At 39.0% G+C, this 27,699-nt stretch overlaps 1 protein-coding gene across 2 annotated transcripts; it reads right to left on the bottom strand.

Moving 5' to 3' along the window:
• Positions 1–10,555: 10,555 nt before the first annotated feature.
• On the bottom strand, positions 10,556–26,245 carry TEX55 (testis expressed 55). Of its 2 annotated transcripts, none has more exons than XM_008708218.2 (4): positions 24,673–26,245; positions 23,957–24,103; positions 21,829–21,891; positions 10,556–11,457 (listed from the first exon to the last, which is right to left on the bottom strand). In XM_008708218.2, the coding sequence occupies exons 1-4, from the start codon at positions 25,864–25,866 to the stop codon at positions 11,407–11,409; spliced, it is 1,455 nt and encodes a 484-aa protein (XP_008706440.2). In that variant the 5' UTR covers positions 25,867–26,245; the 3' UTR covers positions 10,556–11,406. The 2 variants fall into 2 exon arrangements, with proteins under 2 accessions (XP_008706440.2, XP_008706443.2); XM_008708221.2 differs by having other exon boundaries at positions 21,829–21,888.
• Between the last annotated feature and the right edge of the window lie 1,454 nt (positions 26,246–27,699).

Raw genomic sequence — 27,699 nt, 5'->3', positions numbered from 1 at the left:
ATACTAGCATTATTTGAAACTTGATTCATATTACACGTAGAAATGTTCTTAGAACAAAAAGTATATTTAGGACCTGTGGCTCCTATACATCAACTAATTGGTGAAGAGTAAAAATAAATTATGTAAAAATAACACTGCATAGATAAAGCGCATTATTTCAACTGACACATTTATTAAACAGAACTATTTGCAGAAAAGAAACATGAGTAAATTGCCCCACAAATTTCATTACGAGTAGGCAGGATCAAATGATTTCTGACAAGACGACCAGGGGGATCTTTCTCCCTACTACATTATTAAGAAAGAACGTAGCCTATTTCCTTAAATTTTCTTTTTGCTTCTCTGACTTCACCAGGAAATTGGGGTCCATAGGGTTCTGTCTGAAATTTTAATCAGGAGATACAGGTTTTCCCAGGGTTCTTGAATATTTCTTGGTCTTTTTGTCAGGAAGTTGGAGGTTGAAATCAGGGTGGGTGAATTATACTCCCAGAATTTTAATCTCAGTTCTGAGAACTGGACGATATCAAATGGTTTAAGAAAGCAGTTTGTACCATTTAAAGTAAAAGAGAACAAAATCGTTAAGATAGTCTAAGTTACAAAAACTGACGGATCTATTCATAAGGGAATTACCTTCTTCCCCTTGCCCTTTCAGACCCCAGCTCGCCTCCCCGGAAAGCAGCCCAACCATTGAGAGTGCAGGTGGCCTCCCTGCAGAGTGAGATCAGTTTGCTCACCTTGCGCTCTTCTCCTTCTCCTCCTTGTGCTGCACCGGCCACTCTGCAAGCTGCTCTGGCCTCAGGTGCTTTTCTACCCAGCACCCGTTCCTTGAACCTCCTGGACCAGAGAACAGTGGTCTGTGATTGGGAGGAGGCATCTCACATGGGCTGAGCCTGAGGCTGCCTGAGCTTGCCTCGCTGAGGCCGGAAGTAACAGGAACTTTTTGGACAGTAGATTTCTGCTACTTTGGAATGTGTGATTCTGACAGATGGAAGCACCTTGACAGGGCTTAGCTCATCACTCTTCTGGATTTCTCCTAGGTCTGGGCTTTCCTGGAACACACACAACTCAGGGCTTTTTTTTTGTTTTGTTTTGATTTTTTTTTTTTTTTTAACTATGTGATCCTTATTTCTGCTTTTGTGCCTTTGAAGGCTTATCTATTGTCCTGACTGCTCACAGTCATGCTGGTACATGTCTATCTGTCCAAGGTCATGTCTAATTTCACTTTTTATAACTTGCATATGCTACATTTAGGGGGAGAGTGACCGCCCAATTAACACTCACATAGTAGGTGGTCCAAAGACTCCTAAAACTAATGTTGCCCCGCCCCTCCCATTCCCTTCCCTTCCCTTCCCTTCCCTTCCCTTCCCTTCCCTTCCCTTCCCTTCCCTTCCCTTCTTTTCCCCTGGAGCCACCATGTGTCATACCCAGCACCAACAATATTTCTGTTAATGTCTGCATAACATATGATGGTATAGGCACACAGTAGTTAATTTAGCCTGCAGTTAGGGGTGGGTGATGGCAGTAATGTTAGAATTTGTTGAGTGCTTTCATCAATAGACTCAGGAGTTCTCTTGGGTCCGGATCATCTCTGTAACAGGTTCTTCAGGAAGCAGACTCTGAGACAAAGTTTAGTGTGCAATATATTTATTAGGGAATGCCCTTGAAATTAACACCCTTGGGAGGGAGAGGGAAGAAATCAGATTGGGCAGACAGAGAAGACAAGCTGCCACGCAGGTGGGAAGCCTCAGGCACTACCCCCGCTTCAGCCGGAAGCTCCAGAAGAAGATGGCCTGCCACAGTTGTTGCGCATTGGGCCCCTCTGTGATCAGTCCTTAGGTATAGGTCACCCTGGGAAGGTGGCTTTCAGTAGCTGAGGCTATCCCTGAAGGGGGCTGATGATGGAGGCTGGGGTTGTCAGTACTCGCAGCAGCAGGGCAGCACACTTCTCCTTGCTGAGGGGGCCAGCACGGGGCATCTGTCCGTCCCTCACACGCCTTATTCCTCCTCAGCCCTCCAGGGCCTGGTTAGACACGGGATGATAATTCACACAATGCAATTCTATGAAACTGTGAAAAATGATGCCATAGAAAAAATGTAAAGATGTGGAAATATGTTCACTCATTTATTCAACAAATATTTATTGAGAACGTGTGATGTGCCAGGCACTCTTCTAAGTGCTAACAATAAAAAGAGCAGGTTATAAATAGTTTGTACAATTTGACATATGTATATGTGTGCGTATATATATATATATATATATATATACACACACACATTCATATATATATATATGAATTAAAAAGTTAGGAAGAATGTAAAGTAAATGTCAACAAGGTTATATCTGGATGATATGATATGGATGGCTTTTCTTTTTCTTTTTTCATAGTTTCTATGCCTACAAAGGATCTTAATTACAATTATAGAGAGAGAAACACGTAAATTATTAAAAGTATGCTCTTTTGGAAATCTTTGTGATAAAGCAGCAAGGAAGCAAACAAGGACCTATGTTTCCATTCATATCCTAGGCATTTTATGTTCTATTACTAGGATTATGTGGGAAGAAAATAAACATGACTCTTTTCAAAATAGATAATGTGAACACAAAAGCCCATAACAAGAAACAAAAGACTAGCTAGGAAAAGGAAGACGGATTTTCAGACAACAATGGCCACTTATCCACCCTCAATACGTCTCAGGTATCTGGAAGTCGAGAGGAGTATGTGCGCCCCTCTCCGCCTGGCCATCCTACTGCGCCATCACCCTCCAATGCTTTTCCCTTTTCTGTGGTGGTTCCAAGACAAAGCTGGTGACTAATGGAACATCTCCTGAGTTACAGGATGTTGGTCCTCTGCACTCCCTCAAACTTTCCAACCCTCATGGGGCTTCTCTCTTCCATCACTGGGACGGGGAACCACTGGAATAGTACTCTTCACAATCACTACACTTCCTAAATGGACCCCTCACTTCAAATCCACTTTGTTATGGCGGGGGGCGGGGGAGAGTTGCAGTGTCATCCGGATGGGAAAGCAACTGGCCCCACCTGGAAGTTCTGAGTTAGGAATGTGTGTTACTTAATGGCTTTTGCTCTACTCACCAGTTTCAGGGAAAAAGTTGTCTCAAAGCATGATTTTGTCTGCCATATTTTCAGTTCTTCTAAAAGTCCCAGGCACTGTAAGGCATACTCTTCACAGTGGCCCTGTGAAGTATATATACTATTATGACCCCCCATTTTATAAATGAGGGAAGCGGAGGTTGAGGAGGTTAACTGGCCCAGGGTTCCAGAGCTTTTGAGGAGTGAAGACTCCCCTCGGTCTGTCCTCATAGACTGCAAACTTAACTACCAGACTATACTGTTTGAGTATAGTTAGACAATTGGTGTAACTTTGAAAATGACATTAAAATCTTAAATTATTAATGGTTAATTTCTATGAACTAGTTAATGAAGTGAATAGAGAGTAGAATATTGTTCGTGGCACATGTGAGAAGTCATAGTCTATAAAACTGGCTCACAAGTAATTCCACCAGAGCACCTTGGCTCCTTAGGGAGTGGAGGTCACTAATCAGACTTCGGCTTCTCTAGTAGAAATAACTGAGCCAAACCTGCAGACTATGTGCCCGAAGCGCTCAGATCCACCAATTTTCTAGTGCCTCTGAAGACTGCTTTTTCTCCAATAGGTCTTGACTCTCTTTGCAGATTTTTCTGAAATACATAAATTCAGGCTTTTGTCCTTTAATGGGTCCTCTCTCTGACTCAGCTGTCCTCTTGCTCAACATTAATTGACATTCTCATATTCTCTTCAGCTCCTGTAGATGATAAATGCTTAACTTAGTTCATATTTTAGATTATGGCCACCACAAGATGACTTCTTAAAGCAAACCTAGCCCTCTCCCAGGAAAGGGACAAACCATTATTAATAGACTCTTACAACTGGATGGGACATTAGCCCATTTCAAGAACCAGTTAAGGTTATTCTATGGAATGATTGTATGGAATAACTATATTCCAATAAAATAGCCAGTTAGCCCACTGAAGAAATGCCTCTGTAACATCTCTAATATCCAATATTAAGGGGCAAGTCTATGAAACTTGTTGTGTTTACTGCAGAGATTGGGGATACTGTACACAATCACCCATGTTGGATCTAAGAGGTCTAAATATTTCCTTTGGTCTCAGCATCTGGGGTGATTATATTTTTCCTAATCAACTAGTTTGTTTTTCAACTATTTTTGAACTATTTTAAACTACTGAACACTATAAATCTTCAAATAAATTCAACCTCTCCCCCATGCTTGTCATTCTTCCATTGAAACTGCTTGTCAAGTTACAAACAACCTCTATTTTGCCAATTCCAGTAGACATTTCTTTGTCTTCATTTTACCTGGCCACTCAGGTGCAACTGGTATAGCTGATGACTCCATTCTTCTCGTACTACTCTCCTCTTCTGGCTTCCATGATACCGTATTCTTTCATGCTTCCCCATAGTTCTCTGCTTGCTCCTTCTCAGTCCCCATTGCTGTCTCCTCTTGGGCCTGACCAAATTGCTTTAGAAAACTCAAGAACTGGATCGAGCTCTCGATTCTGAATCTGGCTCTGAGACTGTACCACCATCAGGACTCAGCCCCTCCCTCCTTACCTTTCACTCATTCCCACTACTTCCTGGTTAGAAGGTTCGACAGGATAAAGCAACATTGTCTATAATTAAGAAAAATAGTAAGAATTCCACATCTTTGTCTTCTTACAAGTACAGCTGTGTTTCTCTGCTTTTCTCCTGGAATCTTCTTTTTCTTCCCTTGGCCACCAGCTCTTAAAGAACAGTGAATTAGGTTGTGGCCTCTCTTAACTTGATATTTGGTAAGTACACATACTTCTGATTATGTAAAATTTTTATTTTATTAGATATCAGGGGCAGAAAATTCTGTGATACGGTTTAAAGTTACACTCTTAATCAGAAGTGTCCTGAGAATGTTTAAGAACGTAAAGACTTTGTGATTCTCCTCCTGAAAACAGTTCAGTGGCTTCCTTTTGTGCTCAAGAGTAGGATCCAAGCTCCTCACCGTGGCTTATAAGTTGCCCACGTATTCACCCACTTCATTGGGCACGACTTTTAACCTATGTGTGCTCCAAACACATGGCTTTCACACTTGCCATTTCCGTGAATGGAAATCCATTTCCCCAGCGCTTCTGGGCTGCCTCCTTGTCCTTCTCCAGGTGCCGCTCTGCCCCCACTTCCTCTGAGAAGTCTTTCTTGACTGCCCTTCTGAGAGTGGCCTCCCCTCTCCCCTCCAGTTACTCTTGCTCATATAAACATCGTTTATTTCCTTCGTAAACATAATCAGGCTGGTATTACCTTGTTTTTTTATTTGTTGTTTTTCTTCCTCTGTCTTCGCTGCCTCACTGAAACTAGAATAGTTTAAAATAAATGAATGAGTTTCTGATTTGGGAACTTTAGGGTGAATTAGATCTATTTGTCCTGGGAGGGGGGGAAGCCCATTGCATTAAATAATGCTTGAGAAGAGCCAAAAGTGCGTGACCAAAGTGCCAGTTTTAGGAAGGGATCTGCATTTCTTTATGTATTGCTCTAAATTATTCTCTGCTTTTTAAAATATTCATTATTCTATTCTGATAACAATATGAATGCATGTCTGTTGCAGAAAATAAAAATCACTATACTTCCTTATCCAGTGATAAATATAATATACACTTTGGTGTAGAACCATTCATTCAGGAACTATTTGAGGTATTATTATGTGTCAGGTACAGTTCTAGCAGGCATTAAACAGATGAAATTCCTGCCCTATGGCAATTTTGATCTTTCTTCTTTGCATTTCCCCTATGTAATTGGGATCATAACTTATTTAAAGTCTTCTAAACCAGTTATTTTCACTTATAATATGGTGCAGACATTTCCCTATGGGATTATTCTACAACATAATTTTAATGGATATATTATATCCTGCTATATGAATATGCTATTATGTATTTAACTGAATCCCAAAGGCTGAAAATTCAGATTTGCATTTTTTCAATACTCTAAAATAATGTTGTGAATATTCTTATACATAAATTGTTAAATACATTTCTCTATTTCCTTAGTATAAACTCCCAGAATTAGAATTTCTGACTAAAGGGCATGCTTTGTTTTAAAGTGTTTGGAATCATGTGATCCAACTGAATTGCAGAAAGGTTGTAAAATGTATATGCCCCACAACAGCGTAAGAACCAGCCCATTTATCTGCACTTTGAGCCAGGATAGGTGCCATCTTCAAAAAAGTTTTTTGCCTAAAAAAATATTTCATTGGTATCTAATTTTTGTTTTAATTTCTATTTCTTTGGCTATTTACATGTTTTATTCAATGAATGTTCCCATTCATGTTCTTGGCCTTCTTTTTTGACTGGGAATATTTATGATTTTAAAAATTGATTTGTGGGAACTTGTCATATATTGAGGATATTGACCTGTCATGTTCCCCACCACTATTACTCTTGATTAAGCATTTGCATTTTTGCTATCTTTCTTTCATACTTCTAGACTATTTCATGTCAATTATATAAATATTCCCCTTGAGGATTTTCACCTTTGGCATTATGTTTAAAAAGGGCTTTTCAACTCAAGATTTCTTATTTCCTGATTCTTTTATTTCTTTCAGTCTGTCTTTCTCTACTTAACTCTTCAGATGTGTGTGTATACAGTTTTGTATGTATATGCATGCTCTATGGTATGGGGCAGATCCAAATAATTAAACAGCAAGTCCAGCAGCATTACTTGGGTGCATAGAATCTCACTGCATAGATATAATGTATTTGATCAATCTGGGGTTGGACATTTTTGAGGTTGGAAAATTATCCTCACTTTGTTTTCAATATAAAAATTTGACACAAGTCTTCCTTATAAATTCTCCAGATTTGGTGTCATTTCTGGATGTGTCATTTGACTCTACGGGTGACTTCATTTTGGAGCAGTCTTGGTGATGACACGATGTGGCTCTGGTGGTAGGTGACTAAAATGGAATGTAAAGGTCATGAGAAAGGAGGAGTCCTTTGTTACTCGCACCTCACTCCCTTCTCCCATGGCCGCCCACACAGCGCATGGAGCCTCTGAGGCTCTGCCTGGAAACACATCTCCTTCCACGAGCCACGTTGGTGGGTTTTGAGGTGGAACTTCAGCCCTGGCCTATCTGTCCCATCTGCTTTCTGTTTGCAGAAATCACAAAAATCTCTGGTTTCTGTCTCTCCTGCTTTGAGTATCAGGATGGACTTACTTCTTTTTGTAAATCTTTACTGTAGTTTTAATGGGGTTTGAGAAGAACTGCTTTTTCTTTTTTTAAACAAAATCACAACACAGAATTAGACAGACAACTCAACTCTGCCTATGGGAATCCCCTCTGTTCATAACAACAGGCCACCTTACCACTCTCTCTCTCTGATGTTAGTGTATTGCAAATTCTGCCAATGCTACAAGAAAAAAAAAAGCCTTTTGAGAGCCTAATAAGGCACTGGCCCACTAGTATTGTTTACCACACATCAAAAACCACAATTCTCTCTGAGTTGTAGCCTTACATTATTCCCAAAAAACTGACGTGAAGATTCCAGCATAGATACACAGATCCCTGGAACCACATTTGGCCACACCTCCGTACACAAAAATATATCTAGACACATGACCACAAAAACATCAACAGACTTAATTGCACATATTTATATTCACATTGATTACACAAGAAAAAAAGGAAGCTAAGTGGAAGAGAGAGGGTGAATAAAACAGAGTAAGTTAGTCAGGAAATAATAGGAGGCTTTATTGTGAAAATCATTTCACAACATACGCATATATCTACAATCATTACATTGTGCACTTTACACAATGTTATATGTCAATTATATCTCAATAAAGCTGGACACGCACATGTGCGTATGTGTGAAATAATAGGAAGCTAACTAAAAAAAATAAAGCATATGCAAGAAATCAAAGAGTAAAGCAAGAGAATTTATAAAGCATGGAGGAAATAGGATAAATCTCCTGGAAGGTTCAGGTATTCCTGTTTCTAATCTTTCTGAGTTTCTCCTTCACTCTCCTGTGTCATAAAGTGGACTTAAAAATATTGACATCCACATTTATTCTTTTTAAAATAACAGCTTTATTGATATATAATTCATATACCATAAAATCCACCCCTTTGACATCTATGGTTTAGTGGTTTTTAGAACAGAGTCGGGCACCATCACCACTATCTAACTCCAGCACATTATCATCACCCCCAAAAGAAACCTCATCCTCGTTGCATTCACTCCCCATTACCCTCCCTCCTTTGCCTCTGACATCCACGAATCTGCTTTCTATCTCTATGGATTCGCCTAGGCTTGACATGTCACATACACGGGATCATATAATGTGTGGCCTTTGTGTCTGGGTTCTTTGACTTCACAGAATGTTCTCAAGGTGCATCCATCATAGTCGTGCATCAGCACTTCTTTCCTTCTTATAACTAAGTAATATTCCACTGTATACATATGGCGCAGTTTTTTCATTTTTCATTTTTTAAAATTGTGATAAAAAACGTATCACATGATATTGACTATCATAACCATTTTTAAATTTACAGCTCAGTGGTGTTAAGTACATTCACACTGTTGTGCCGCAGACCTCTAGAACTTTTCCATCTTGCAAAACTGAAACTCTAAACCTGCTAAACAACTCCCTATCTTCCCTCCCCCCAGTCCCTAATAGCCATCATTTTACTTTGTTTCTATGAATCTGACCTACTTTAGATACCTTATATGAGTGGAATCATACACTATTTGTCATTTTGTGACTGGTTTATTTCACTTAGCATAATGTCCTTAAATTTCACCCATATTGTAGTCTGTGACAGAATTTCCTTCCTTTATAAGGCCGAATACTATTCCTTCGTATGTATTTATGATATTTTGTTTCTCCATTCATCTGTTGATTATCACATTTTTAAAATCCATTCATCACTTGCTGGACATCTGCATTGTTTCCACTTTTTGGTTATTATTCATGCTATTGGAAACATGTGTGTATAAGTGTTTGTAAGGCTATATATTTTCAGTTGTCTTGGGTATATACTTAGGTGTGGAATTGCTGGGTCATATGATAATATGACATTTAGCTTTTTGAAGAATTTCCCGACTGTTTCCCAAAGTGGCTGTATCGTTTTACGTTCCTACCAACAGTGTATAGCGTTCTAATTTTTCCACATCCTTGTCAACACCTGTTATGGTTAGTCTTTTTGATTACAGCCATCCTAGTTGGTGTGAAGTGGTATCTCATCTTTGTTTTGATTTCCATTTCCCTAATGATAAATGATGTCTCACGTTTATTCTTTAAATGGAAGAGGGAAGGGGACAGGCCCAGGAAAACTCGTCTAGTAGCTTTACTTTCTGTTACTGTGAGATCAGGGTGTCAGGGAGTGCAGGGAGGGAGGGTCATGAGGATTGCTCAGGTAAAATGGAATAGTAAGACTGTTGGTAATAATAGCACTAAAATAATAAGAGCTAACAGAGCCAGGCACTGTTCTAAGTGCTTTTATGTGTCATCTCATTTAACACTTGGAACACTCACACCTCATATCTATAGGAATATCTCCTTCAGAAGAATCCTTGGAGGATTCCTTCAAGGGGGATCATATATTTTTATCTCTGGTTGTTCTGACACTGAAACACTAACTCCCCATGACATTTTCTCCCACGTGGCCATCCATGTCCTCTGTCAGCTACACTCAGAGAACGTCTTCTCTGAAACTCCACTTCCCCTCCTGGCCAACAGCTCATTCCACCTAGATTCTCACCTTTAGTGTTTACTCCAGGCCTGGGATTACTTCTTACCACTTAGGAACTAAGAACTGAATATACTTTTAGTTGATTGATCTTCAACACTAGACAGTTCTTTTAGTAGACAGCTTGAGTCACTGAAAGTGAGCCTTGGTCTCCCATCTCCTTCCCCTTTTAGTCATACGTGTCCATATAGGATGATGGGGCCATTCCAAGCTCATCCCCTCTAGTCCACCACCTTGTTGACAAAAGGTCAAAATGACAGTTGTGAAATGTATCCCAGAAAGCCAATGAGAAGGGCTGAAATGACTGGGGTGGTCTGGTCTGAAGTGTTCTGCTTTGAGAAGCTGTCTGGTGGTAGGGCTGAAAACCAGTGAACTAAATGGAATACTTAATTTCAAATGTTACTGATAACACCCAAGTTTTTGAACACTAATAGTCTTTGGATTATTTTGTTCAACCAACTGACTATAACCTTAGTCATGTCACTCAAACTTTTCCCATAAGTTATCCAGCTTTCACCTGGTTTTGCTAACCCACAATCAACAGACAAGTTGCCTATCCGAGTGGAAAACATTTATTATATGCACGTTTTGGGGACAATTGAAGGAACAAAATAAAATCTGAAGTTATCAGCAGGAGATTTTTTTTTTTGGTATAATTATTAGAAATGAAATTCAGGTATAAAAAAAGTAGGATTTGTGCTTGACCGTTCAAACAGAAACTTAATTCATTGTAATGCAACCACATAATCACACCAAGTCACCAGTTTAAAGAATCAAGTCTGCTTTAATGTTCAAATAGAAATTAAACAACAGGTTCAGCTTACAAAAATAATATTGGATGATCATCTCAGTTATGATTGCTGGGCAGATACTCTCTTACCAGACAGACCATGTTAAGGCTTTCTGCTTTTAAATACCAGTTCCACTGGTTACACGGTCCATACAATGTCGATACTCTTCAGGGGATAAAGGTAATGAGGAAGCATGAGTCTGCCTCTCCCACAGGTGTGTACATAGTAGTATAACATGTTTGAATTTTGCTGTAGGTTAAAAATCAGAGGAGAGCTATTCCTAGGATTAGATTAAATCCCATCTACTAAGGGCAGAATATAACAGGGTCAAAGAGAAAAACAGTAAAAATATGTTGGAGGTATTAAAAGACAAGAAAAAAGAGATTACAACAATCATCTTCCATTAAGAGAGGGGGAAAATGGGCTGTTAAAAATTATTTTCTGATTGAAAATTTTATAAATGGCTTGGAGATATGATAGATTTGTATGCCTTATAAGAACCACGTATAAATTACTCATATTCTTTTCTTGATCCTCCTTGAGATTTGTGAACTTGTTATTGTACAGTACTTTGGGAGAATGAGTACTGAAATACCAAGCCATGGAGAAGTATAACATGTATGTATTTGGTATGATTAGCCAGAGGTATCTGTAACTATCATGTGAATTTTTGAAGTAGATACCCTATAGATTTTTACTTGAAAATTAAGAACATATTTAGGCAGAGTCACTACCAATGACCATTCAAAAATCATTTTTCAGAGTGAGAGGCAGAACATAGTGTTGATACTGAGGGCTGTAAACACTGCTGAGGAGAAATTCATTCTTTGTAGGTTTCACTTTTGTCTCTGTTTGCTATCATTTCCTGCACCTGAAGAGAATGAGAAAGAATTTTTTCCACTTGCAATTTTGGTCAACTTGGAATTACCGTATCTTGTGGGGTTAAACTATATAGAAATTTAAAACACAAAAGTCCTTGTACTGACCTAGTACAAATAATTTATACCTTGGTAAGTCAAGAATACCTGTTGTAATTTTATGGGAACCATTAAAAAATATATATGCATATTAAAGATTAGTTTATTTATTTGAGAGAGAAAGAGACAGAGAGAGCTGGGTGGGGGAGGGGCAAAGGGAGAGAGAATGTCAAGCAGACTCCTTGCTGAGTGCGGAGCCCCACGCAGGGCTCGATCTCGCAACCCTGAGGTCACGTCCTGAGCCAAAACCAAGAGTTGGATGCTTAACCGATTGTTTTACCCAGGTGCCCCCATTAAAAAATATTAAAAGTAATTATTAGAGCAGTGACTCTATTCTGTGTGATTCTGTAATTACAGATACATAGCATATGCATTTGCCAAAACCTATAGAATTCACAACACGGGGAGAATCCTAATGTAAACCATGGACTTTAGTTAATAATACTATATCAATATTGGCTCATCGCTGTAAGAAATGTACCACACCAATTCAAGGTGTCAATAACGGGAAACTAGGGATGGAAAATGGGGAAAGGAGACGGGAGTAAATGAGAACTCACTGTACTTTCTGCTTATTTCTTCTGTAAACCTAAAAACTACTCTGAAAATATAAAGTCTATCAATTTTTTTAAATCACCCTAATGGGAAACCAACAAAAAAATTCAGAGTGTATAACTTCTCAACTAATAGAAAAATGGAGTGATAAAAGAAGGCAAAAAGTAGAGGAAAAGAAACAGAGCAGGTAGAACAAATAGCATATAGTTGGACAAAAGATGTAAACCCAGATATATCTTTAATAACATCAAATATAAATGGGTTAAAATTAAAAGCTTGTTAGATCTGAATAATGATAAAAAAATTATATGCTATTTATAAGAAAGTCACCTAAAACTTAAAGAAAGAGTAAAGTTAAAAGTAACAAGGATATTATATCATTTAAACATTGACTAAAATAAATCTGATACAGCTACAAAAATACTGAATAGAATCGTTAGAGTTCGTGATATATCTCTTAATGATAAAAAAGTTCAAGTTACCAGAAAAATATAAGAATTCTAATTCATACATACCTAATAACATAACCTTAACTACATACACACAGCATAAACTAACAGAACTAAAGGAGACAGACAATTCACAATTGTATTGCAAGACTTGAACAACATATTTTGAAAACTTGATCTAATGGATATATTTAGAACATTTGACCTAATGGATATATTCTAGTAATTGCAGAATAAATTTTTTTTCAACCCCAGTTAATTCATTCACAGTTAAACCACATGTTGCATCATAAAGCAAGTCAACACATTTCAAATATTCGAAATCTTGTTTTATGAGTAAAGTACAATTGACTTAGAAATCATTAACCAAAGGGCAATTAGAAACTCCAGTATTTGGGGGCACCTGGGTGGCACAGTGGTTAAGCGTCTGCCTTCGGCTCAGGGCATGATCCCGGCGTTATGGGATCAAGCCCCACATCAGGCTCCTCCGCTATGAGCCTGCTTCTTCCTCTCCCACTCCCCCTGCTTGTGTTCCCTCTCTCGCTGGCTGTCTCTATCTCTGCCGAATAAATAAATAAAATCTTTAAATAAAAAAAAAAAGAAACTCCAGTATTCGATAATTTATATAAATAATGTCCCTAAATCCATGAGTTGAGGAAGAAACATAGTGAAAATTAGAAATATTTTGAACTAAATAAGTGAAAATACCACATAGTTAGACTTATGTGACAAAACCTTAAATGCATATGTTTTATACAAAACAGTAAGAGCTGCTTCCTATATGCAAGAATAAGCACTTACAAAATGAATCCTGCAAATAACACCTGTATATTATGAACAAAAATCAACTGATGTGATACACCACATTCGTAAAATGAAGAATAAAAATCATATGATTGTCATAATAGATCAAAAAATTTTTCGACAAAATTTAGCACCCTCTCATGATAAAAATTCTCAAAAAAGAAGGAATAGAAGGAAGTTACCTCAACATAATAAAAGCCATCTATGGAAATCCCACAGCTAACATCATACTCAATGGCAAAAATGGTGAAAACCTGAAACCTCTTCCTCTAAGTTCAGGAACAAGACAAAAATATCCACTCTTGCCACTTGAGCACAGTACTGGAAGTTCTAGTCAGAGCATATCCAAACCAAAAAGGAAGGAGTAAAATCATCTTTTCCACTTAAAACTGAATTGCATTTTCTAGGTTTTTATAGGTGGCATAATTTTAGATCATAGTCTGAATATTGTGAATAGTATGTTGTGTAGACTGAGTTCTGTCATATTGCTCTGGTGAATGTTGAAATAGAAAAAAAAACCAATTCTAAAATTCTTGTAGAACCACAAAAGACCTTTAATAGCCAAAATAAGCTGGAGAAAGAAGAACAAAGATGGAGGCATCACACTTCTTTATTCCAAAATATATTACAAGGCTACGGGAATAAAAACAATATGGTACCTGTATAAAGACATATATATAGACCAAAAGAACAGAATAGAGAGCCCAGAAATAAATCCATACATACACAGTCAACTGATCTTCAACAGGGTGCCAAAGATAAGCAGAAGGAAGGGAAACTCTTTTCAACAAATGGTGCTGGGAAAACTGTTTGCACACAAAAGAAAGAAATTGGACCCTTAATAAAAACAATCAAAATGGATTAAAGATTTAAACATAAGACATGACATTGGTCTTGGCAATTATTTCATGGATATGACACTGAAAGCACATGCAACAAAACTACATAAGTGGGACTACACCAAACTAAAATCTTCCACATAGCAACAGAAACAACAGAGTGAACAGCCACCTACAGAATGGAAGAAAATATTTGCAAACCATATATTTGATAAGGGGTTAATCTCCAAAATATATATTATAACACCTAAAACTCAATAGTAAAAAAAACTAATGACCTAATTTAAAAATGGGCTAGGGACTTGAATAGACATTTCTTCAAAGAAGACATATAAATGACCAGCAGGTATGTGAAAAAATGTTCAATGTCATTAATCATCAGGAAGATGCAAATCAAATATCACCACAAGACATCATCTCAACCAGCTAGGTTAACTCTTTCCAAAACAACAAAGACAATAAATGTAGGCAAGAATGTAGAGAAATTGGAACCTTTACACACTATTGGTGGGAAGGTAAAAATAGTGTAGCAACTATGGAAAACAGTATGGAGAATCCTCAAAAAATTAAAAATAGAACTACATATGATCCAGCAAGTCCACTTTTGGGATTGCTTTATTTATCCAAAAGAATTGAAATCAGGATCTTGAAGAGATATGTTCATTGCAGCACTATTCATAGTAGCCAAGATGTGGAAACAATCTAAATGTCAATCAACAGAAAAAATGGATAAAGACAATGTGGTATATACACATAATGAAATACTATTTAGTCTCAAAAAGCAACAAAGTTCTGCAATATGTGACAATATGGATGGATAAGGACATTATGCTAAGTAAAATATCCCAGTCACAGAAAGACAAATACTGCATACCACTTACATGAGGTATTTAAGTGCAAATTCATAGAATCAAAGAGTGGAATGATGGTTGTTAATGGTTAGGGAGAGGGGGAAACGGGGAGTTACTAATTAATGGGCATAAAGTCTCAGTTAAGCAAGATGAATAAGCTCTAGAGACCTATACAACTTTGTACCTATAGTCAATAATAATGTACAGTACACTTAATAATTTGTTAAGAGGGTAGAACTCAAGTTAAATGTTCTTACCGCAAAAATTTTTTTTTTAAAAATGGAAAAGACAATCAATAGATGCCAACTCCAAGATGATCCAATGTTGAGATTATCAGATAAGCAATTTAAAGCAGTTATTGTACCTATTCAATGAAGTATAGGAAAATATACTGGAAATCAAAGAAAACATAAAATATCTCAGAAGATAAATAGAAAATAAAGAAAAGGACCAAACAAAAATTTTAGAACTAAAAAATTTCAAAAAAATCACTGGATGGGCTTAATGGAGAATATAGATGACAAAAGAAAGGGTCAGTCAGCTTGAAAATAAAGCCAAGGAGTTATTTGACCTGGAGAGCAAGAAAACTTGAAACAAATGAAGAGAACTTTAAGGTATCTGTGGAATAATATCAAAAGGTCTAATATAAGGTTAATTTGAGTATCGAAAAGAAAAGAGGAGGGGCGCCTGGGTGGCACAGCGGTTAAGCATCTGCCTTCGGCTCAGGGCGTGATCCCGGCGTTATGGGATCGAGCCCCACATCAGGCTCCTCTGCTATGAGCCTGCTTCTTCCTCTCCCACTCCCCCTGCTTGTGTTCCCTCTCTCTCTGGCTGTCTCTATCTCTGTCAAATAAATAAATAAAATCTTTAAAAAAAAAAGAAAGAAAAGAGGGAGAGAGAAAGAATGGGGCAGGTAAATATCTGAAGAAACTGGCAGACAACTTCCAAAATTTGGGGAAAGATATAAATTTATAAGATTTAAGCAGCTCAGCTAACCCCCAGAATTATAAATTCCAAAGAACATCATGATAAAACCTCTGGAAACTAAAGAAAATGAGAAGATTATGAAGGCAGTCAGAGAAAAATGGCCCATTACGTACAGGGGAAAAACAATTTGGATGACTGTGGATTTCTCACCCGAAACTATGAAGGCCAGGAACAAGTGAAACCACATTTTTAAGAGCTGGACAAGTCAATTCAGAATTCTATATCCAGCAAAAATGTTCTACAAAAAGGAATGTGTTAGAGATTTTCAGGTAAAAGAAAACTAAGAGTCTTCTTTGCCAGCAGTGTTGCAATACAAAAAATGCTGGAAGAAGTTTTTCAGGTTGAAAGGAAATAACTTCAGAGAGAAACATGAAAATTCACAAAGGAATGAAGAACATTAGAAACAGAAACTATGTGGATAAGTGTAAAAAATGACTTTTTTCTCTCTTAAGTTCCTTAAAATACATACGATTATTTAAAGCCAAAATTATTGTCTTGTGGGGGTTTTCCCTTATGTAGAAAGTGATATATATGACAAGTTTAATATAAAAGAATAGATGGGAGTAAAGGACCCAATATGATTATAAAGTTTCCTTTTCATGTGCAGTTATACAAGTATTAATTTTATACTGTGGAAGGTTAGGGATATATATTGCAATCGCTAAAAAATAATAAGAGGTATAGCTAAAAGCCAATACACAAATTAAAGTAGAATACTGAAAGTATTCAAATAATCCAAGAGAAGGCAATAAAAGAGGAACAGAAGAATGAAAGAGACAAAAATAAAAATAATAAAATGAGAGCTCTAAATTCAACCATATTGATAATTAGGTTAGATGCTAATGGTCTAAACCAGGGATTGGCAAACTTTTTCTGAAAGCTGAATAGTACATGTTTTAGACATCGCAGGACACAATTTGTTGCTGCTGCTGAGTCCCCCCTCCCCCTTCTTGCACTTACTTTTCTTCTTCTCCTTCTTCCTCTTCAACCACTTTAAAAGACTAAATTCTTGCTAAACTTGTGGGCCATTTGAAACCAGGTGGTCCATAGTTTGCCTATGCTTGTTCTAAATAAACAAAGACCCAACTATGTAGTACCTACAAGACACACAATTTAAATACAAAGCATAGATAGGTTGAAAATTAATGGATGAAAAAAATATACCAAGTAACCTGTAAGATACGAAGGCTGGACTGGCTATATTAATATCAGAGAAAATAGACTTCAAGGCAAAGAATATTACCAAGGAGAAAGATGGGCATTTCATAATGATAAGAGTCCATTCATCAGAAAGACATAATAATCATAAGTGTGCATGTCCCTTGCTCTTTTCAGAAAATTTTCTGATGTTAGTAGAGGGAAAGAGAACCCGAGAGGAACTCTGCAGACCCTTGAGTTGAGAAGATGGAGCTGAGATCCTGGGGAAACCAAGAGAGTTATAGTTCACAGGGCAGAGTGCCAGAGATTAGAGAATGGCACAGAACGCACTCTGAAAATCTGTAGAAAGTCCCCTTCAAGTTATCCTCTGCATATAGAACAGTGCATGTGTGTGAGAAAACTAGCAGAGGCCATGGAAAATTGATCTACAGGGATAGTGCCCATTACCACCAGTCAAACTGGAAAACCTCATGATTCATGGGGCATTGGGTAGAATACTCAAAAGGGTCTTGCCTCAGTAGCAGGGAATAATGTGCCCTAGCCTGAAAACTCTTCTGTTCCCCTTAGAAACATTTTTAAAAGCAAAATCTGAAAAGGTCCAGCTGTTTCCAAGTAAATTAACTGGGCCCCAAAATAAAGTCCAAGAATATTTACAAGAATACAAAAAAAATCCAGCACCCACCAAGGCAAAATTTATAATATCTTACACAAATCAAAAATTGCCAGGCATATACCTACAACTAATACAATGTTATGTGTCACTTATATCTCAATTAAAAAATTACCAGGCATATAAAGAAGTAGGAAAATTAAAATTGTTATTATAACTGTATTCTCTATGTGCAAAAAGTAAAGTAGAGATACCATCAGTCTAGAAAAGACACAAACTAGGGGCGCCTTGGTGGCTCAGTCATTAAGCGTCTGCCTTCGGCTCAGGGCATGATCCTGGAGTCCTGGGATCGAGCCCCACATCGGGCTTCTCCTTTGGGAGCCTGCTTCTTCCTCTCCCACTCCCCCTGCCTGTGTTCCCTCTCTTGCTGGCTGTCTCTCTCTCTGTCAAATAAATAATAAATAAAAGCTTAAAAAAAAAAAGACACAAACTAAACTCCTAGGGATGAAACTACAGAATTATAATGTGTGCAGTGAGAAACACACTGGCATTTTATTATTAATAGTACTTTAGACACCGTAGAAGACAAGAGTAGTAAACTTGAAGACATAGTAAAAGAAAGTATCCAAAATGATATAGAGAGAGGAAAAAAATTTTAATAAAGAGAATCAAGTGAGCTGTGAGACAAATTCAAGGGGCTCATTACATGTGCAGTTGAGTTCCTAGAGGAGGAGGCTGGGACAGAAAAATGTTTGAAGAAATAGTGGCTGACAACTTTCCAAATATGATGAAAACCATGAGCCCACAGTTCCTAGAAGTTCAAAGCACCATGGCACAAGAAACATGAAGAAAACTAGAACAATGCCACTTTAAGTGAGAGTATAAACTGATCAAAGTACTTTGGAAAACTTTTGGGCAGCCATCTTTTAAAGTTGAACTTATGTCAATACTCTATGACTTAGCAATTCCATTTCTAGGTATGAACCCAATAGAAATACATGTACACGTGCACCAAGAGGTAAGGACACAAATGTTCGCTGCAGCATTATTCAGAAAAACCAAAAGTCTCACTCAGAATAGAGAATACAGAAATGAAAAGGAGTGAATATGCACAAGATGAATGAATCTTATAAACATACTGCTGATCAAAAGAAGCCAGCCCCCAAATAGTATGTAATATTTGATTCCATTTATATAAAAATCTAAAAAAGCCAAACTAATCTAGAAGTCAGAATAGTGGTTATTTTGTGGAAGAGAAAGGGTAGTGATTGGAAACAGGCACCATGTAAGATTTGAGGAGCTGGTAACATTCTATCTCGACTTGACAGGTGGCTTCATGGGTCTATTCAATTAGTGATAATTAGTCAAGTTGTACAGTTTTTGATCTGTGTAATTTCCTGTATGTAAGCTTGAAAAGTTTTAAAAATGAAAATAGACATATTTTACTACATTACCAGAATAAGGGAGAAAAATCATGCAATCATTTCAATAGATATAGAAAAATATTTTGATAAAGTTAATGATTCATGATGAAGAACTCTCAGAAAACAGATTAGACAACAACTTCCTTAACATGATTAATAGTATCTATAGAACAGCACAAACATCATACTTAACAGTTGAATAGGGAAAACTTTTTTTTTTTAAAGATGAAGAGCAAGCAAAGTGAACCACTGTAGCTTTTAGTCAATATTAATTCTATTGGAGATCCCTAACCAGTGTGCTGTATCAGTCAGTGTCCCAACAGAAAATAAACGGCACATTCAAAATAGAAGACTTCAATGACGGTTCATTCAGAAGGGGTTCATTTAAAAGAATTAGGCATAGGGGAGTCGCAGAAGATAACACAACAATCCAAAGCCAGTAAAAGTGGAGCTAACCTCTTAACCTTGAAGGTCAAGAGGAGGGAACAGTGCTGGAATTTAGAAGCAGAGTCATGTAAAAAGATGTCTTGAGAGGAGCAGTGACCTCCAGACAGCTCAAGACAGATCATAAGGGAAAAGGCCAGGGAAATAAACCTGATCTCACTTTCTTTCCTCCCACCAATCTTCCTCCAGGGTTTTTCATTGGCTTAACCCAGTCGGAAGTAGGAAGGAATGAGAGTCTGTTGATCTAGTCCATATGGCTTAGCTACTTTGTAGCGTAGAAAAGAGAAAAAGGTGGATCTGAAGAGGCAAAGAGAAGATACATAATAAATGCAATAAGACGAGTGGGAAAAAAGGATACGGATTAGAAAGATCAAATAGGGGTGCATGGGTGGCTCAGTCGTTAAGCGTATGCCTTCGGCTCAGGGCCTGATCCCAGGGTCCTGGGATTGAGTCCCGCATCGGGCTCCCTGCTCCACTGGGAGCCTGCTTCTTCCTCTCCCACTCTCCCTGCTTGTGTTCCCTCTCTCACTGGCTATCTCTCTCTCTATCAAATAAATAAATAAATAAATAAATAAATACTCTTAAAAAAAAAGATTAAATAAAATTGTCACTATTTGCAAATTATATGATTATATATGTAGAAATACCCATAGTATCTACAAATACATGGTTAGAATTAATAAGTTGAATTTAGTAAGTTTGCTGGGTAGAGATCAACAAATTTCTATATACCAGCAAATAGAACCTGAAATTTTAAAAGTTTCTATTCACAAAAGCATCAAAATTGTAAAATACTTACAAATAAATCTATCAAAAATATGTAAAATCTTTGTGCAAATAATAACTGTCCTGAGAGAAATTAAAGACCTAAATAAATTCAGAGGATAAAGGATTGGAAATACTCATTGTCTCAAGCCATCCCTTCTTCCCAAATTGATCTACAGATTCAGTGCAATCCTAATCAAAATCCCACCAGTGTGTGCTTCTGATTGTGGGTGTGTGACCTGACAAATTACTTTAAATATTGACATGAAAACACACAAGCCTAAGACTGAGCAAGAAATTTTTAAAGAAAGGTAAGATGTAAGGACTTGCTCTGATTGATAGTAAGACTTACTTTAAGGCATATTAATTAAAACAGTCTTGTATGGAGCAGGCATAAACAAATATGCCATCAAAATCAAATAAAAAGCAGTATGGGAGGTACGGTCTTTTTAATAAAAGGCGCTTGGTCAATTGGATGTCTGCTTAGAAAAAAAAATAAAGCTTGATCCCACCTCACACCCCACACAAAATCAATTCTGAAGTGACTGGATATCAACATCAAAGGCAAAATAAACTAAATTTAACTCCTCTCCCCACCCCACCGGCCCTGCCCTGGCACCGCCAAAAAAATCCACAAAATTCTATGAGATCATATAAGGGGCTACAGACAGGAGTTTGGGCTCAGGAGACTTCTAAAAGAGGACACCAGAAGTACTAATCATAGGGGCGCCTGGGTGGCACAGCGGTTAAGCGTCTGCCTTCGGCTCAGGGCGTGATCCCGGAGTTATGGGATCGAGCCCCACATCAGGCTCCTCTGCTATGAGCCTGCTTCTTCCCCTGCTTGTGTTCCATCTCTCGCTGGCTGTCTCTATCTCTGTCGAATAAATAAATAAAATCTTTAAAAAAAAAAGTACTAATCATAAATTTAAAAGGTTGTTAAATGTGACTGTATCAAAATTAAGAATTCTGTTCATCAAAAGATACTTTTAAGGGATAACAAGGGAAGGCAGAAAGCAGGAGAAGAAACCTGAAAGAAACACAACAAAGGGCTCATAACTTTCTAAAATACATATAAAATTGTGACAAATGAGTAAGAAAAAGACAATACAATAGAAGAAGAAGTACTTCCAAATGGCCAATAAACACATGAAAAGGTATGCAGCTGCCTTAGTCATCAGGAAAAAGCAGATGGAAGCTGCAGACATTACTATTCACCCATCAGTATGGCTAATGCTAAAAAGACATTAGCGTTCAACATTTTATAAGTGCTCACTTCATAACTCACGGAGTTGTACGTGTTTTGTTTTGTGTGCGTGTACATGTGCTGTATTTTACAATAAACAGAATTAAAAGCTTGCTCTCTTTCTCCTATTCCATACCTGGCACAGCATAAAACTGAGGGGGTCCTCCGGCTTTTCACAGACTAAGTTCTCCGTGATCTGCTGAGAGAGAGCATGAGGCATTGCATTATGGTTCTGAGCAAAAGTTATGTGGTCATTTTCTAACTGAAGCCATGTTTTGAACCTAGCACTATAGTCTTTTCAAGAAATTTCTGTATCTCTACAAAGTGACAAATTACTTTCTGACTACTGATAAAATTAGGCAAATTAAGGTAAAATTTAGAGGAATAAAAATTAAGTAATAAATAGCAGTGGATATTTTTCCAGCTTCCAAGATCAAACAGGTAGTGAGAAAGTTTTAGACAAAGTTTTTGTTTTGAGAATTGTGATTTTGCTAGACTGAGAAATTAATGAATTAATTGCTTTATCTTTATTCAAAAGAAAAGTCTTTTGAGTAAATTAAAAACACAGTATGTGTTTACATAGAAACTTCCTTGTGAGGCATTTCATTCTAAAAGGTGAAAAAGATGTTCAGTGTTTATAATAATAAATAAGAAAGCATATACAAAACTTCAGAAATTCACTTCCATACTTTGTTGTTGTTTAATAACCCAAAACATTATAATAAAGAAAGCAGAATTCTCATTTGCAAGGAATAACAATGGGGCAAGTTTCAAGTGTAAAATATTTAATATCCATTTAATGCACCCATGCCAATTATGTATTTCATATATGTTTCTATTGAATACATATCTGATAACTAATTTTTCTTATAATAACGTTATATTCTCAAGTATTTTTTTCTTGACAGATGAAGAAAATTATTTATAAATGATTTGATTTCCACTTTCTTCAATAGCTTTCATCCTTCAGTTTAATAATTAGTAGTTCTCTGATTAAAGCCAGAAAACCCAGCCATTAGCACTCTCCCACAAAAGGACATTTTAAGAAAGAAAAGGGATAGAGCAGGGTTAATGGAGTAAAATCACTCTGTTTTAAACGAGGAAACTGAGATTCATTGAAGTTAATTAATTTTCTCCAAATCACAAAGATGAGAAGTGGCAAAGTTAGGCTGGAGCTTTGGGCTAACTGATTGCATAATTTGTGCTTTTGCCTCTATACCCTACTTCTTTCAACTTAAACTTTCCCACTTTAAGTGGTTTTTTTCCAGGCCTGAGGCTGCCCAGGGAAGTAGGATCCCTGGAGAAAAAAAAAAAAAATGTTTTTTTTCCCCCCAGTTTATGTTTTCATTTGAAGTGGGCCATTCTTATTTTACACCTTTCCAAACACAATGTTACTACCTGTACATGTTAAAATATACATACTTGTGCCTTGCTGGGTAATAATATTAACATTAAAATAAATATGTCAGGCAAACAAAAACAAAAACAACCCACCAAACAACAAAAATGGTATAAATGTGATAATCTCTTCTAATTCTCTATTGACCAAGGAAATGGCACAATTTCAAGGAGGCTCCAGCCCTATATCCTGAGGTCAATGAGATTTGCAACTTCAAGAATTAAAAGCAACTTTCAACTACTTCTTTTTCTCCCTAAAGAATGCAGGTTTTTAGGTGGTCACAGACTGGTCATCTTTTCAAAGTATTATATTCTTGCCTGAAAAAGCTTTTTTCTCTCCTTTTCAATTGCCAGTATTTTGTCATTCTTTCCCAGTCTGGCTCAAGCTTTAACCCTTGGCCAACTTTTTCCCTATCAACTAACCTGCCTGATCTCTAATCCCTCTGAAGGGCTTTATACCACAGTAAGTAGCATTCTTTGGTGTTTTTTTTTTATTATTTAATTAAATAATTAGAAAGAGAGAGAGAACATGAGGTGGGGAATGAGCAGAGGGAGAGGGAGAAGCAGACTCCCTGCTGAGCAGAGAGCCTGATGTGGGACTTGATCCCAGGGCCCCGGGATCATGACCTGAGCCGAGGGCAGACCCTCAAATGACTGAGCCCCCAGGTGCTCCCATTCTTTGGTATTTATCATTTACTTCTTTTGGTTAATACATCTCAGTGCACTTACTGCCTTTTCAATGAAATTATATCCTTTTTATAGAACAAAGGCCCATTCTTGTACCTCTAAAAGCCACGTCCAAGTTTGTTTTTCACATTGTACTCACTGTAAAACTCACTTTTAAAGAACGGGGTTGAGAGGCTTACCTGGAATATTTGTAGAATGTGGTGCTTCTCCATGTATCGTAGTGAAACTTGATAAGGATCTTCATATATAATAGGAGGGAACTGCCTCCTATAAGTTTGATCATATCCAAAAGATTTCCGTCCTTCTTGGTACTCTGGAATATCATCCTGAAATAGAAATATCCCCCCCACCAGAGAGTCTTTAATAAATTGAAAAGCCCCAGGAAGTTTTGTTATTATTGTTGTTATTATCAGTGGAATCTGGTGTTGATGGGACCTGAACACCAGGAGTTGGAGAAAAGACGCATTCTGATGACAAACCTGACTGATCTCCTGGCAACATAACACACCTCAAGTCCCTGGAGGTACCTTACACATCTCCAATCTACTTCAAATACTTTTCCCTTCACGGGGATCTCCAGCTGACTCCAAATGTCTTTCCTTTGGAGGAATCCCAGAGAGGGGAAATGACTTAGTGTCCCAGAGTAAGCAGCAGAACTAGGACTTGAAACCCAGGTCTCCTGAATCTTGGCTCACTGATCCTTCCCGAATGGCCTTCCTGTAGCAGGATCTATTTCCCACCCTTCTCCTGCCTTTCCAGAATCAACTGTAACATGTAGGCTTATTCCTCATCTTTGAGTCAACATGTGCCCTCTCCTTGCCCCTGTATCACCACAACAGGCCCTTGGCTTGGCCTCCAGTCTCCCAGGTGGTTATCGAATGCCCCTTTAACCTACAGACTTGGTTTCTATGGCTTCAGTTTTTTCTCGACTGATGATATAGTCCAACTTGGATGAGATACAAGGGGATCTTTGGGAATAGACTTGGTCTTTTGCTTGCAAATTACTGGTGAACCTGGCACCAAACGAGTCAGATGCTTGCAGATCAGTTGAACTTTCAGTTTCAGCTGAAGCTGGGGAGTTGTCACCGTTGATGTCTCTGGTCTCAAATTTGCAGGGTTCTATTCTGGGTTCAGCCTCTTCGTACCTCTTACTGTCACCAAATTGGGCAAACAGTCTGTCATCATACTGGTCAAGGGCTCCATAGTCAGCCACGTAGTCTTTGTAGTAATTCTCTTCATCCATTAAGCGGCCCATCTGGTCACTGTAGTCAGGCTTGTCGGCCGGAAGGTGATCAGCAGTGCCCTCAGCTTGGTCAGCGGCTTGCTGTTCAGCTATGCCAGCAGCTTCCTCATACACTTCTTGGTGAGTCTTTACGGGTGTTACGGGGTCAACTTGGTTAGCCGGTCTATGACCGGTCTTTTCAGAAGTTCTTCGTTCAACCAGGCCAGACAACCTGCTGTCAATCTGTTCAGAAGTTCTTTTGTCCGCCTGGCTAGACATTCTGCGGCCCATCTGTTCAGATGAGATAGACAATCTACGGCCAATCTGTTCAGAAGGTCTTCGGTCCGACTGGCTAGACAATCTCTGGTTACTCTGCTCATGAGCTCTTTCCTCAGTAGGGCTGGACAATCTGCCGTCCATCTGCCCATAATCTCTGCCTTCAGCCTGGCTGGACCTTCTGCGTCCAATCTGTTCAGAAGTCCTCTGTTCACGTGGAAGAAACATCTCGCTGTCAGTCTGTTCAGACTGTACATGATTGGCTTGGCTAGATGTCCTGCTGTCTGTCTGTTCATACGTTCGTTGGTCATCCTGATCAGATGCACTACGCTGAGCAACATTGGCGTGGTCGGATGCGCTGAGATCGGCGCGATCAGATGTTTGGCGCCCAGTGGGTTCAGAGCCTTTGTGGTCAGTCTGTCCAGACATTCTTTGCTCAGCCGTTCTGGGATCAGTCTGGTCATCTACCTCTTCTTCATCCTGGTCCTGCCAGTTGTCTTCCTGGCCATCTGTGTGGCTGTCATCTGGGGACTTGGCTGTGCTTTCAGGCGCCAAGGATCCGGCGGGAGCCTCGCTGGGAGACTCTTCCATTTTCTGCCCTGGCTGGTCTAGGTTGCCAGACGCCGCGGGTGGGGCCGGCCTGGTCTCCTAGGTGACCTTCACAGGGTGGACGACGTGGCAGCCTACACGCTTTGTTCGGGCCTCAGTGCGCCGGCTCTTCCGGGTGCTCGGGCGCCACCCCTGCCCGGGTTAGGGCTGCCTTGAGCTCTGGGTGCCGCCAGGAGTGCCCAGTCGGCTGACGCTCAGTGTGGACGCGAGCGCAGGCGAGCGCCCTTCTAGGGAGACGCGGTGGTGGCCACACGCGGCGGTCGGCACCGCCCAGCCACGGGGCTCCTGGCTCTGTGAATCGGTGGCTGTACCCGCCGCCTTTTCCTGTGGAGGTTCAGAGCGGGCGCGTGGACCGGGCTCGCTCAGGTACCGCTGCTCTCTAATCGCCGCCGAGGTGTTAGCTGAGGAAGCTGCGGCCGACCGCGCGCGGGCAGCACACCCGCTCGGCGCTCACTGTTGCCATCCAATGAGATCCACGCTTGGTCCCTTCCGCTCGGGTCTAAGCGCCGCGGCGGCCGCAGTACGGCGTTAGCGCAGGGCACCGGGCGAGCGAGCGCTCCTGCAGGCTGCTCGGCCGCTTTGCACTCTAATCGGTATTGTAGAGATGTGGCCAAATCCTGGGGGGCTTTTTCTTTTACTTTCTAAAAACCGTTGCAAAAATCCTGCCCGTACAGTGCCCGTGCTGTTTTCAGTGGTACCAGGAAGACTTTAGGCCTCCTAACACTCACGTTAGCCAAGTCGGACGGATCCTCCTCACAGTAAGAGTGTAGAGACGGGAGATTTGCTCTCTTCCCCACCGTCACCACGACGCTCCCCTGGGCATTCCCTGCTGTGCCGTGGGATCACCCCCTTCTCTGTCTCCAGGGACAGGCGAACAGCTGTTCTCCTCCCCTTTGGGAAGAGCTGTCGTGGCTGTGGAAGCTTAGGGCTGTGAAAGCCCCACCGTGTGTGTGGTTTTGTTTTGTTTTGTTTGTTTTCTGAATTAGACATACATAGAAGTCTGAAGGGACGAGAGGAAATCCAGTGAGAATGGGTTCTAAAATCACCCCATTTGATGGGCTCATAGCAGAAGGGAGGGTTAGGGTTAGGACCCAGGGTTCTAGAAAGAAAGGGAGTAAGAAAGGCTGGGGGGAGGAATATTTAACAAGTGGGGAATTTGCACCTGATGGTGGCGGCCACTGTGGTCTGGGTTTTGAAATATGCCCCCCCCCCCCCGGTTTTGAAATAAACTTTAAGAATCCGCTTCAGGCCAGCATGCCCCCTTTCAGGAGTAGGGGCAGTACAGAGGCGGTGACCGACGAGGCATTTATTTGTCTGACTCTTCAAAGCCTAAAACCACTGAGGCAGGCCAACCATTGGTAGTATAATACCAGATATGCCTTTCATATGGATTTAATCGCATTCAATAATTAGTGATAACACTTAAAATCCAAATGCAGATAGTTGTAATCAAGATATGAGAGGGAGAGTAGGTACCCTTGATGCCGTACTTAGGAGCAAAAGGGAGAATCCTGGTACACTGAAGTAAAATCATTTATGTAATAGTTCCCAAAACATAGTAGGTGCTCAAGATGTGTTTGCTAAGTATGAATGTATGAAGGATCTGCTTTATTTATTTATTTATTTATTTATTTGAAAATATGTGGAGGAAATAGACTTTGATTTGTAGTAAAAATAAGAGAGAGGCTATGGTTTACAATTTCAAAGAAGCATTGGTTTTGTAGATTTGTTTTTCTATTTATAAATTAAATTTAATCACTGTAGAAGAGTAAGAAAAACAAACATAAAGAAAAAAAAAGAAAACTCCCCACATAC

The sequence above is a fragment of the Ursus maritimus genome, unplaced genomic scaffold (genome assembly GCF_017311325.1).
Source record: "Ursus maritimus isolate PB19 unplaced genomic scaffold, ASM1731132v1 scaffold_4, whole genome shotgun sequence".
Classification (NCBI taxonomy): Eukaryota; Metazoa; Chordata; class Mammalia; order Carnivora; family Ursidae; genus Ursus; species Ursus maritimus.
Note: the sequence above shows the minus strand (reverse complement) of the source record. Positions and strands in the feature narration are given on the sequence as shown.